The following is a 12,427-nucleotide window of genomic DNA, read 5'->3' on the forward strand; positions in this document are numbered from 1 at the left end:
GCCAGCCTGCCCAAACGCATCCACATACTTTTCCGCCACCGACAAACTGACTCGCCCCCTGCTCCGCATCCTTCCCTTCCGAAATTGGACCTCGCCACGGCCTCAATCCCCGCGGCTGGTGGCCCTCGCCCTCAACAAAATCGCCCTCCGCCTCACCCGCCGCCCCATTGATTTTCTCCGGCCCTTACAGCCTCACTCGCCAAAATAGCACTCTGCTTCTGCCCCTCGGCAATATTGATGGCGCTCTGGCGCTGGCCCTCCGAGTCCAGGATCTCGGCGCGCTTGGACCGCTCCGCCGTCACCTGGCGGTGCATGGCGTCGACGACGGGCTTGGGCGCGTGGATGTCACGGATCTCGTAGCGCAGGCAGGTGACCCCCCACGCTTGCGCGGCCTCGTTGATGGCTTGCGTGATGTTAGTGTTGAGGGCGGCGCGCTCCTTGAGCACGTGGTCGAGGGTGAGCTGGCCGATTTCGGAGCGCATGGTGGTTTGGGCGAGCTGCGAGATGGCGTATTCGGCGTCTTCGACGCCGTAGCTGGGTGGGGGGGGTGGGGGGTTAGTGTTTGGGTGGGAATGGACGGTGGGAATCACGAAGGGCGGGGGTGCTCACCTGGCCTTGTACGCGTCAAAGACCCGGGTGTAGAGCACGCCGTCGAGCTCGAGGGTGACGTTGTCGGCGGTGATGGCGCTCTGCGAGGGGATCTCGATGGCGACCTCCTTGAGCGACTTGACGTAGGCGATGCGGTCGAGGAAGGGGATCAGAATGGCGAGGCCCGGCTGTAGGATGCGGTTGAACTTGCCCATGCGCTCGACGATCCACGCCGTCTGTTGCGGCACGAACCGGACCACCGTGTTCATGGGCAGCGACGCCGGCTTCTGGAAGTAGGTCGGCGGTATGAGACCCCCGCCCATGCCGCTGGGGAGGGCATTACGTTGTGTGGTGTTGAATGCTCTTCTTGATGCGGCGATGTTGGATAATGCGAGGGCGGCGAATGGGAGAGTTCGGGAGCTGCGGGTCGAGGTTGACAAGCTCGCCCGTACGGTAGGGACGAGCGCCCTCTGTGCTGTTGTGAGCGACATGGTCGGCGACAACCTCACATCTGCTGTTGGCTTTGCTGGGTTGTGGGATTGTTCTTGTGGTTTGGCGCCGATTTGTGAAAGTGGCAGGCGGCAGGGTCGACGTCAGTGCTTGCTGATGTGGGCCGGGCCCACTTGCAACTGTGAGAGCTCGGTCCGCAGCATAGGGTATTGTTACGTTACGGAGGCAATGCTTGTACTGTACGTACATACATACGGTACTGCTGTACCCCAACCACATCGCATAAATCGAGTGCTCTCTGCCAAACGGCTCTTTTTTTGTATTTTCCGTATTCCCGCAATCCGGAGACCAATAAGTATAAGCCGCATCATCTCCACCACTATAAGCAATCAGGACCGTGCATCCCCTCGAGCTGACACAGTTCAGATGTTCATTCCGATGATCTCGGACCACTGGCTCGGCGTCTCTTCTTGGGCAGCAGCGCTTTTCGCAGCTGCATCCGCGACAGTGTTCCACTCGCGCGGGATCCTCCAGAACTGGATGGCCATGCCGTCGTCCGAAAACCGCTCGACCTCTCCCAGCAGCGCCTCCCACAAGTCCTTGTTCTTGACGTCGCGCCCGGCACTGGTCTTCCAACCGTTTCTGATCCACGTCCTGACCCACTTGGTAGCGCCTTCGACCACATATTCGGAATCGGTAGCGGCGACAAAGGTGTCGAACCCTTCGCCAGGCCAGTGCCGGAAGCGCAGCGCAGCGATCACTGCACGGAGCTCGGCGCGATTGCTGGTCTGAGCGGCGGCGGCGCCAAAAGGACCCCTGGCCTCGAGGCTGGCGCTGACAACGAGTTGAGTGCCCTCGTCGTTAACGCCATGCCAGAAAGCCCAGCCGGCCTTGGGATTGGCCTGGCCATTCTCGAGGCAAGCACCGTCTGTACGGATTAGAACAGTGCTGGCGTCGTCTCGATGGGTGTATCTGACAAGAATAAAACGAGTAAGTACGCTATTGCCTGGGAGAGTGGGGGAGCAAGGACGGACCTGATGACACGCATATGTTGCCTGCGACCAGAGAACAACTCGGCGGGCGTGTCCGTGGTCGAAGGCGGGATGAACTTTGAGGGCCAAGATCGGCCGGTGCCCTTTAGCAGTGGAGGGCCCAAATGGTGCTGAGTAAAGTCAGGCTCTATCCCATCCCCGCCGCTGTCCTCATCGGACTCCTCCTCTTCTTCGCCATCGTCGTTGCCCTGGTTGCTCAGAATATCGTCCATGAAGCTGTAGTCGACGCAGCACTTGCCACAAACCACGAACCCGTGCGGACCGCAAACCAGGCGGCCGTCGGGAAGTTCACACGGACCCTCCTCATCGTCGCTGCTGCTGTAGCCAAGAGGGATGAGACCCTGCGCGAGATAGTATCCTCGAGGCATGATTTTGGTGATCTGGTCTTTGCTGTTGAGTCCTGTATTGGTGAGAACCGATTGCAAGTCGGAGCACCCCGCTGGGCCTAGAAACAGCCAGGGTGAGTGGGTTGTGGTTGCTGGAAAGACGTCGGTACCCAGCGAGGAAGGTACCTAGTGTTATTGTGCGGGGCAGTGCCCCACCACTCAACTGATAAGATTGTAGATAAGATAGGCTCCTTGTGAAAACGACATTCAGATGGAAAGATCGGGAGAAAGAATTGATTGGTCTTCTTCCACCGCTTTTCAGAGTTCTTTAGAGCATGTAGCTTTATCCTAAATCTTTCCTTTGTCTTCTTGAGTTAACCCGAGTCTTTGTGCTGCCAAAATTCCATGAAACTGTTTCCGGGTGTCATGGCCGTTTCCGGTGCCAAGGCTGTTCAACAGCTGGTATCCGCCAGAATGTGCTATGTGGCTAATCCAACAGGGTTCTCAACAACCAAGCCAAATTGGAAGTTCTCCAAGGATGCGGTGGAATAAGTGATGTTGAATTCAAGCCTAGTCTACTCGACTTTCAAGAGACGCGTCAAGGCCGTTCTTGTAATATGTGGAAAACTGCCTAGTTAGATATGTATCATTTTTACGACGCACTGCCCAGAGCACCACTTTCTCCTCCGTCATCTTCGACAACCTCTCCAGTCGCAAGGAGCTGTTTCCCCTTTAGGACCTGTGGCAAAGAGACCGTCGGTGGGCGCTCCCACGTCAGATACTTCTTCACATAAGCAGACATCATGGCCCGCGTATTTCCTAGTCGAAATGATGGATCCAATCGCATGGTGTCATCAACAGGCAGCGGTAGCCAGTCGAGAGGATTCGACGCTTTGCTGAAGTGATCAATCTCGCTTTCATCCCTTCTTTTGACCCAATCATCGAGGACCCGCCTGTATGCCTCCATAGGGCTGTCGAGTTTCGCATCCTCATGCGGCACCCACTCCTCCTTGAGCGTGACTTGGGACATGTCAAGTTCGTGGGATTGGAAGTTCGGGCGGGAACAAAACTCTCGGGTGATAAGCTCTTGCACTGTTAGCTTGATGAACTTCACATCGTTGCGGTCTTCTTTGTATCCGAACGCATAACGATTGTGCCGGTCGCCTTCCCAGCCCAATTTTGCTGCACGGTTAAAGTTGAAGAGCTGGACGCTGTCTGTGGAGGCATCGATGGCGAGGTTCCCGGCACAGATGTCACCGTGGACGATGCCGAGGTGATGGTTTAGATGATCCACGGCCTAATTATGTGAGTAAATTAGAATCCTAACCTGAGGGCCAGAGGCCGGTGGGTAAGGGGACAGGACCGACACTGATGAGCTGTTCGAGGTATTTGAGCTTGAAGACGTAGTCTTTGTTCTCCCACAGCGTCCCGCTGGTGACGTAACGTGTAGTAAAGCCGACTACCCTGTCGACGGTGTTGATTGAAGCCACGACGAGGGCATCGAACGGGACAATATTGGCGTGTGGCGGTATACTTGAGACGCAATTTGTCTCGTGCCACGCAGTGGCGACGTCGGTTCCATCCAAGTGGTATTTGAACATGGCCATTTTCATCCTGCCCGATGGCGGTAAGTAAGTGACCAGATCGAGTTGGTTCCCAAGCCGACGACGTTCGGTGAGCTCTTCGCGACGAACCGTTGGCAGGTGCTTAGGGAAGGCGGTGCGTTCCCGGTACAACGGAGCCCAGGAATAGACGTCGTCGTAATCCTGCGCCGGGTGATTTGCTGACTTGAACGAGCCATCATTCTCGATCTAAACCTCCAAAACACCGGGTGGAAGGGTGTCGATGAATTTCTCAACAGCCTCAAAGACAAAGGTTTTATCGACTTGGCCGGTGGATGAAACATGGACGTTAACACCGCGTCTCTGGTCCAAGTCATTGATAATCCATTCTTCGCCAGACGAGTTTGAGTGAGTGGACGTCCCCGAGCAAGTAAAGCGTCCGTGAGGACCGCAGCGGGAGAAGTAGTTCGGAAGGGCAGCCTCGAGGTCGGAAGACTCGGGGGTTTGATGCGGTGACTCTAACAGGTTGCTTTGCGCAACGCCCGTCGCCATGGTGGTGGATGATCTAGAGTAGAAAATCAGAATAGTGTTGACCTGTATTATAACCGATGGCAATCTTTGGGCTAAGTAGGGTGGTAAAGCAAGACGTGAACCTGACTGTATTTAATTGAACGCGAGTTATAAACCGAAGATTTCCAGATTTCAGAAACCCCTTCAACACGAGAGCCCGTCGGCCGTCTTTAAGGCGTAGCTTCGTTACTGCTAGGCTAGACAGGCGTGTACCACTTGATTGTTCCTTCTATGCTGCCTTTATACGTAGAAAGGCAGGCACATATCGACCAACGTGCTGTCTGACGTGGCCAATGTGTGGGAGGTTGACCTTCCCTCTTTTTTCGATCCATAGGCAGAGGGACTGACAGACTTTGTGTGAGGGTTATTGATCCGTTTAACGTTGAGTGAAAGACACAAATCCGTGCCTCGTTTACGCTAACAAGATGCATCACCATGGTGAAATCCAGGGGGTTAGTTATGAACCGACATCTAAGAGTGCCGACATTAGATTACATGTACAGATAGATACTGAACAATATCCCGTCGCCCTGATAAACCCCTCCAGTCCCCCAACCCATGCCCATCATCGATCCCCAAAGGAGGGCAAAACAACCCAAGGCAACGCCTTCCCATCATGGATTGAATCCGCCCCAACAAACCCACACTCCTCAATAGCAATCCCCCTCCTCCCTTCCCCTCATCTCCCTACCTTCGCTCCCCCACCCCCCTTACCCTCATCTTCACCTCCCCACACGGCCCCGCCGTAAACCTCGAATCCTGAAACGCATGGTCCCCCAACACCACATCCAAATCCGTATGCCCGACCCTGGGCGTCTCCACCGGATTATGGCCCGTCAGCTCAAAGTCAAACCACCGCGCCAGCACCACCAGCGCAATCTTCATCTCGCTCATGGCCAGCGCCTGGCCCATGCAGGACCGCAGGCCGCGCTCGAAGGGCCGGTACGCAGAGCGCGGGAAGGGGGGGTCCTCGGTGGGGGAAGTGGTGGTGGTAATGGTGGTGGGGAGGAAGCGTTCGGGGCGGAATTCTTTGGGGGAGGGGAAGATGCTGGGGTCGTAGTGCATGGCGTGGGCGAGGACCGCGAAGCTTTGGCCTGGGCGGAGGGGGTAGCTTTTGCCTTTGACGGTGAAGGAGGTCCTGGGGGTGGGGGGTTAGTGGGTTGGGTTACTTTGGCTGGTTGGGTTTGGGGGCGGCTTACATTCCGGGAGGCGGGTCGCGGACGACCATGCCGATGGGGAACATGCGCAGCGTTTCTTGGATCATGGCGTTCGTGTAGGGCAGGTCGTTGATGCGGCTGGGGTCGTCTCTCAGAACACGCAGTGTCTCGTCCAAGGTTTTGCCGAAGACCCGGTCGTGCTCCTCGCGGACCTTTTGCACGACCTCGGGAAATGCCGAGAGAATCATGATCAGGTACTGAGATAGAGATGTCAGAGTGGGGTTAATGAGAAGTTGAAAAGGATCAGGATTATACGCACGCTAGACGTGTCGGTCGTCGTGCTATAGCCGGCAACGAGGAAACCTTTGGCACTGTCACGGTGTTAGTTGCTGAGCGAGTACAATGCTTGTGAGGTGGCTTCAGCGGATCTTACTTGTCTAAGACGAGCTTCATCAGACGGTCGTCTAGGGGCAGGCCGGCTTTCACCTGGTCCAGAAACATCCTGTCGAGGAGGCAGGTGGCGTTTGCTCTGGTGGGGAGAGGCTTTTGTGATGAGACTTTCTCAAACCGAGAGAATATTACCTTCTTAATTTCCGTGTTTAGTCGCTTCACAAGAGCAGCCCGCTCCCGCTTCTCCTGCCATCCTCTGATTGGGTTGAGAGGAGGTCCAGTCGAGCCGCTGATGTCGTTGAGTCGTTTTGCAACTTCATACAGGCCCGAGTTTGGATCGGGCTTTTCGCCGAAGAAGATCTTCCAGATGACGGAGAAGGGATACTGCCCAATCTGGTAGGCCATGTCGGTGACCTCCCCGGAGTCTGCCACACGACGGACCCGGTTGTGAAGCGACTCGGCTTCATCAATGATGAGGTCGTGGTACGTCCGGGTCGCCCCGGGGGTCAGTCCCGGAGCTAGCATTTGATGGAGCTCCTTCCATAACGGACCGTCGGTTGTCTCGATGAAGCCCGTGCCGATCGTGGGAGTGAAGAACTCTCGCACAAGATTGGCCTGGGGAAAGGCAGTCACGGTGGTCAAGGCGGCCGCGGCATCAGGACCGCTGCAGACGACGAATTCTGGGCCGAAGGGCCACATGTCCATGTAGAACACATCCGGAAGGTTGAAGTCCCGTTTGATCTCTGTCCAGGGCGCTTGGATGTAAGTGCCAGGCATCTTTTTGGTATATTCTCCAACGAGTTTCAAGTGCCCCCATATCGGGTCATGTGGCGCTTTAGGCTAGTCATGGAAAAAGGGGAATGGTTAGCGCAAAGTGGACGGATAACTACCGCTTTTGATATCTGGAAGGTCTTGAGGTAATTTTGGTAGGCATACTATATCATGGCTACGGTAAAACCGACGTTTAGCAGTCAAGCGGAGGGCGAAGTATACAACCACGGCACTGAAAGCAGTGATGGCGAGCCAACCGACGCTCGGGGCGCCGAGGAATAGAATCATGGTGAAGTTGGCACTCTGACAGTTGTTGTGCCTGACGAGGACGAGTGTGTCTGACAGACCAAGGAGATGAGATGAGACGGTCAAAAACAGCGAATCCCCGAGATTTTGAGCTGGCTCTTGAGGTGCAGCCTGCAGGGTTGGTTGGCTGCTGATTTGTTTACGCTCATCCTTCGGATTTAAGGTCTGGGCTGAGTGGCTCACTAAAAATATACATTGGGTCTCCCAAGACTGGAATGCGAACAAACCATCTCGGCAATGAACGAACCATTCCTAGTTGGTTAGGAAGTCTGACAGGTCCCACACGTCTCACGTGCAATTACCGAGAAGTTCTGCCAAGGTTTGTCTGGCAGGGGGGTGGGAGGGAACCGACATCGTGGGCCATCTCGAAGGCATCTCTTGGTACGAAGGACTTGGATATCAACCAATCATCCGAAGTCGATTTGCAGTTATGAGGTTGACTTCCCCCATCCACTATTACTGTGAGGCTATATTGGCCTATCCGGCTCCAGGTCTTTCGCCTTATCCAGAATTCTTACCCAGAGTAGAGGGGGGGACGGTTGCTAGGCTCAGCCTCCATGGACCTATGCATTCGATGTTTGTAGTACTCTCCCTGAATTCTAACCGTTGTATTCGTATATCTAACTCGCCTCAACCCTTCGTCTCATCCCAACTTCACCCATCCGGACTTGTAGAGGTAGACCTGCTCGTGTGTCGTGACTCGTGGAGTCGTGACTGGACCCGAGTCAGAACTCGGCACCCCATTCTCGCACCATGGGCCCATGACACTGACTTAAGGTGCTTTGTGTTGATGATACGAAGCCACGTATTATGACGGTACTAGAATCTTGCTAAAGTTTACGGGCCTTTGAACATTCATCCTACAAGGCAGAAAAACGTGTCTCCCTTTGCTTCTCAGCGAGCCAGCGGCGAGGAGGACTTATGTAACCAGGTTACCCTGGTTCTAGGGCCGGCTCATGCCACTTCAAAAATGTGCCAGTCACCTCCACACACATCGCCGTGCGGATTAGCTGCTGCGTGCGTGCCATCTCGAGGGTCTGATCACCTCAAGGCTCAAGGCAACGATTATCTATCGTACACATAGGCAATAAGGGAGGCTCTGACTCACAGAAGAGCCGTGTATTGGGGGACGGTCTTAATCAAGGCGTCTTCCTCCACCTGAATTCTCCCAGCAAGCTTTTCCCTAAATTTCCTGCACTCAACCAGTCAACCTGAAACTCACTCCAAGTTCAAACCCGCAACATCCATACATCATCACTGCATCAAACAGTCAACATGACGCAAGATATCAAGACATTTAAGACCAGATTCCTCATTCTATCCGACACTCATGCCCAACCGTTGGTGCCGCCAAGCGTGCCTGTGGACGTGGCGATTCACTGCGGCGATTTGACCGAACAGTCCAAGATGGCCGAATTCCGCACCACCATGGCTCTTCTCCAGGGTATCGACGCGCCCCTTGTACTCGTCATCGCCGGCAATCACGACTTCACCCTCGACACAGAGGTCTACAAGAAAAAGGCTGCAGAGGCCAACCGGCTCTACTCAATTGACCCCAGGGACATGGCCGCAGTGTATGGCCACTTCCACCATGCCCGCGTGCTCCTCGACACATACAGCGGCATCATCTTCCTTGACGAAGGCACCCACCAGTTTGACCTGCGCAACTGCGCCCGGCTGACAGTCTACGTCAGCCCCTTCACCCCATCCGCAGACCCAGACGGGGGCTTCCAGTACCGGCTCGGCGAGCAGCACGACTTTGCCATCGACCGCTCCGCCGACGTCGTCATCACGCACAGCCCGCCCGAAGGGGTGCTGGACCAGACCTTGTCCAAGCAACGCGCCGGGTGCGACTAGCTCTTTGCCGCCGTTGCGCGCGCCCGGCCCCGGCTGCACTGCTTCGGCCACATTCACGAGGGCTGGGGCGCCAAGTTGGTGACCTGGCGCGGCGAGACGCCCAGCGAGAACCCCTCCCACTTCACAGACATCGACTATGGCGCGTCTGTGGTTATGGAGACGCTCGCGACGCTGCGGCCAGGCAAGTGGGATGATGCGGAGGCGGTGAAGGAGAAGGAGACGTTGGCTGGGATGCTGGCGGCGCAGGGGTACCAGCAGACGAGCCATTGCGCGGGGGATGACCGCGCCATCACCCCTGGAAAGGAAACCCTGTTTATGAATGCGGCTATCCAGCCGGGGCCTGAAGATGATGGGCCTCGGCAGCTGCCGTGGGTTGTCGACATCGAGCTCCCGGGAATACCAGCAACGCCGGCTGCGTAAGAACGGGGACTGGGTCGCAGGGGGGGGCATTGGATCACGGAGGGGGGGGCATGGGATCGCGGAGGGGGGCATTGAGTCACGGAGGGGGGCATTGGGTCACGGAGGCGGCAGCATTGATTCTCAGAGGACGAGAGGGGCACTTGGTTAGCGTTATTAGAGCTTGAAGGAGAGAGCTGGATCGGGAAGGAGCTTAGGGCATGCATAACTAAAAGGATAAAAGGCACTTATAGAACCACGTAATAAATAATATAATATTTTTATACTTGGTGACGGGCAATACAGCTACGCCTGGTGGACTTCGGCGATCTTGACAAACTTGCATCTGGGATTAGATTCCACTTCCACCTATCATCTTTTACGCCCATCCATCACTTACCGTAGCTGCTCTGTCACATGGAAGGGCATCCCAGGCTGTCAAGGCGAGTTGCGGGGTTAATTGCAACAACTGCACCTCGCCGAGTGGTAGTATACCTATGCTGCTCCATTTCCAAGGTCTGGGGCGGATTGTGAACAGCAACTCAACAGCGGAAGCGAGTTCAATGTTGCCTAAAGCACCGTGTATCGAAAAAACTACCTACCTCTACCTTTTTGAAAGAGGAACAGGTGTAAGCCCAATCCATCATTTTTGCATTTCACCGTTGCTTCCAGTCCTTGGAGTCTTGTAAACCACAGCACATTGGGCGTCACACCTTGTCCCCCAGTGCCATTAGCCCTCCTTGCAAGGGCTCAGTTAGGAGGAACGCGACGTCCCAAATCCCAAAGCTTGTAGATATTTCTCAGGAACAATTCGCTCCCATATTGTCCATTGCATTCTGGTTGGAACAAGCCGTGGCGCAAAGGTGTCTTCGTAAAGTTTCATGATTTGCAACAGCTTTTCATCGTCGAAGCGGCGTGCCACAAACCCTAATAGGCCATACGGCTCGCCGTCGCGGTATGCCCCTAATGGCACCGTTGCCGTGGGTGCTTCTGCGCCTCAGTCAGTAGTCATTCGTCTGCGAGAGTCTTGTGCCAGGATGTCTCCTCCAAATTGAGGAAGCTTGAAGTGTTTGGGGTGACTAACGGGCCCAGGCTGCATAATACTCATCTCGGTCCATCCACGCGGGCAGGACAAGCACATCCAGGTCGTATTTGTCTAGCGCATCGATGATAGCTCCGTCAATGGCGATTCTTCTTGCGTCCGATAACACTGCATGATATTCTTCTTCAGAGAGATGCTGATGGAGTGCTGACTCAAGGTAACCTTGAGCGGCATTGTCTGATAGTCACGTCGTGAGCAAGTAGTGGCGATAGTAGACCGCGAAATTAAAAGACTTAACCTTGGTATATGATAGCCCGGGGTGCTTTCGATTAAAGTCAACCAGCTCCTCGAGAGACCGGATGCCGGCGCCTTCTAAGCTGGCGACGTGCTTCGCAAAACCCTGTCCCAATTCATGTCCTGTGGTTGGTTCGATAACTTCGATTAGTTCACGAAGACAAACGAAGGGGGAAATAGGATGGCCAAATACGGATTATTTTCTCCATCAGCTTTGGCACGTGGCCCACAGAAAGAGGCGCGCTTCGAATCTTCACGTCTGGGATGATGGTGGCCCCTCTCTTGCCCATTTCGGCGACGGCTTCAAGACCTCGCGAGAACATCTACAAAGGTTATTAGCGGGTGTTATAGATGAAGGCGACGATAGTTGTACCTTATTCTCGTCATCGATGTCCGCCTGATCACCGACGAATCCTGGAAGAATGGACCAAAACCAATCCCTATCGGCCACTCCAATCTTGAAGTCCTTCTAGTTAGCATCAAGGGAAGTAGTAAAGTCCTTGATGAATGATATTGAATCCGCCGTGACTGGGTCACCCGGATCATTGCCAGCGGTCTGAGTCAGAAGAGCAGCGATGTCCCATGGTGACTTTGCTAGAATTCCCGGCGAGTCGAAAGTCGTCGATGAGGAAAGTATTCCGCTCCGTGACAGCAGACCCGTGGAGACTTTAAGCCCAGACAAGATCGTAAAGGACGCAGGACAGCTAATCGACCCTTGGGTTTCTGTCCCAAAAGCAAACGGAGCAAGCCCGGCTGCTACCGCGGCGGCCGATCCAGCTGACGATCCGCAAGGGTGCTGTAGATCGTAGGGTGACAGTGTTCCGCCACCGAGCCGAGACCAGGCTGGACTGAGATTATTGTCCCTAGAGTTGGGCATTGTTGGTTAGCAAGGATACCAATCATGGTGCAGATGCCTGGACCGACGTACTTGCAGCCGTTAAGTCCCTGTCGTTCGGTTGAGAACATTAGTGTCAAGAGAGTAAAGTTTCCACGAACACATACCCCGAGATTGGCTTTTCCGATCACAAGGGTATTCGAACTGGACTGTGGGCATGCCTTTATAATGAGTGGGACATTATGTAGAGGGCTTCGTAGTATCCCTCCTTGTCGCTCGAGGTCCCTTTCTCTTGCTATGGCGAGGGTAGTGCCCACCGGCGCGAGCTCTAGCATCGTGTGTAGCCCGAGGCCGGACCTGTCGTCGAGTTCAATCCTTCTGAGGTATTCTAGAGTCAGCTGAAGCGATGTAAAAGTCTGATTGCTGAGAAGCTGCGCAACATCTTGAGCGGTAAGAGTCAAGAGATCGAAAGCAGCGGGGATGGATTTTGGGGCATGGGAATCACCGCTCAACCATGAGAAGATAGCCGCCAGCGCCAGCGGAAGGAGAAGAAAATAAAGCCAGAAGTCCATGATGATACTTTAATCGTGCTCCTTTTCGTTGTTTTTTGGGTGATCTTATTTTGCGAGATCTCTGACGTTGAGGAGCTTTGTTTCAGTTTTAGTTTGCGTCGTGGTTGAACGGCACTATGCAATGTGGGTTGTGTGTGCCCTTCCCAAAGTTTGCTGGAGGGGCCTGATGGCCCTGAACAGGAAACTAGCAGACTTTCAGGTTTTATATCGACCTGACGGTAATTATTATGTCAGACCAAGCCGAGGTTGCTAGCTGTCC

At 54.7% G+C, this 12,427-nt stretch overlaps 5 protein-coding genes across 5 annotated transcripts in view; 1 reads left to right on the forward strand and 4 right to left on the reverse strand.

Moving 5' to 3' along the window:
- The window catches only part of CHGG_09308 (uncharacterized protein), a gene marked incomplete at both ends in the record, with an annotated part of 1,374 nt that extends 295 nt beyond the window's left edge, over nucleotides 1–1,079 (reverse strand). Inside the window, 2 exons of the mRNA XM_001227234.1 lie at nucleotides 189–534; nucleotides 610–1,079. Of these exons, the coding sequence (XP_001227235.1) occupies nucleotides 189–534; nucleotides 610–1,079 (816 nt within the window). The remainder of the gene's footprint in view (nucleotides 1–188; nucleotides 535–609) is intronic.
- Nucleotides 1,080–1,460: 381 nt separating this feature from the next.
- On the reverse strand, nucleotides 1,461–4,530 carry CHGG_09309 (uncharacterized protein; the record flags this gene model as incomplete). The annotated part of the gene is made up of 5 exons (XM_001227235.1): nucleotides 1,461–2,010; nucleotides 2,073–2,535; nucleotides 3,080–3,598; nucleotides 3,744–4,182; nucleotides 4,234–4,530. The coding sequence occupies 5 exons, from the start codon at nucleotides 4,528–4,530 to the stop codon at nucleotides 1,461–1,463; spliced, it is 2,268 nt and encodes a 755-aa protein (XP_001227236.1).
- Nucleotides 4,531–5,235: 705 nt separating this feature from the next.
- Nucleotides 5,236–7,154, reverse strand: CHGG_09310 (uncharacterized protein; the record flags this gene model as incomplete). Its single annotated transcript, XM_001227236.1, has 5 exons — nucleotides 5,236–5,686; nucleotides 5,748–5,962; nucleotides 6,025–6,076; nucleotides 6,139–6,935; nucleotides 7,032–7,154. 5 exons carry the CDS (start codon nucleotides 7,152–7,154, stop codon nucleotides 5,236–5,238), a joined length of 1,638 nt encoding a protein of 545 aa, XP_001227237.1.
- Nucleotides 7,155–8,447: 1,293 nt separating this feature from the next.
- Nucleotides 8,448–9,449, forward strand: CHGG_09311 (uncharacterized protein; the record flags this gene model as incomplete). The annotated part of the gene is made up of 2 exons (XM_001227237.1): nucleotides 8,448–8,957; nucleotides 9,030–9,449. The coding sequence occupies 2 exons, from the start codon at nucleotides 8,448–8,450 to the stop codon at nucleotides 9,447–9,449; spliced, it is 930 nt and encodes a 309-aa protein (XP_001227238.1).
- Nucleotides 9,450–11,517: 2,068 nt separating this feature from the next.
- CHGG_09312 (uncharacterized protein) lies at nucleotides 11,518–12,168 on the reverse strand (the record flags this gene model as incomplete). The annotated part of the gene is made up of 2 exons (XM_001227238.1): nucleotides 11,518–11,706; nucleotides 11,764–12,168. 2 exons carry the CDS (start codon nucleotides 12,166–12,168, stop codon nucleotides 11,518–11,520), a joined length of 594 nt encoding a protein of 197 aa, XP_001227239.1.
- Nucleotides 12,169–12,427: the final 259 nt, after the last annotated feature.

This window comes from Chaetomium globosum, genomic scaffold, assembly GCF_000143365.1.
Source record: "Chaetomium globosum CBS 148.51 scaffold_6 genomic scaffold, whole genome shotgun sequence".
NCBI classification, from domain to species: domain Eukaryota; kingdom Fungi; phylum Ascomycota; class Sordariomycetes; order Sordariales; family Chaetomiaceae; genus Chaetomium; species Chaetomium globosum.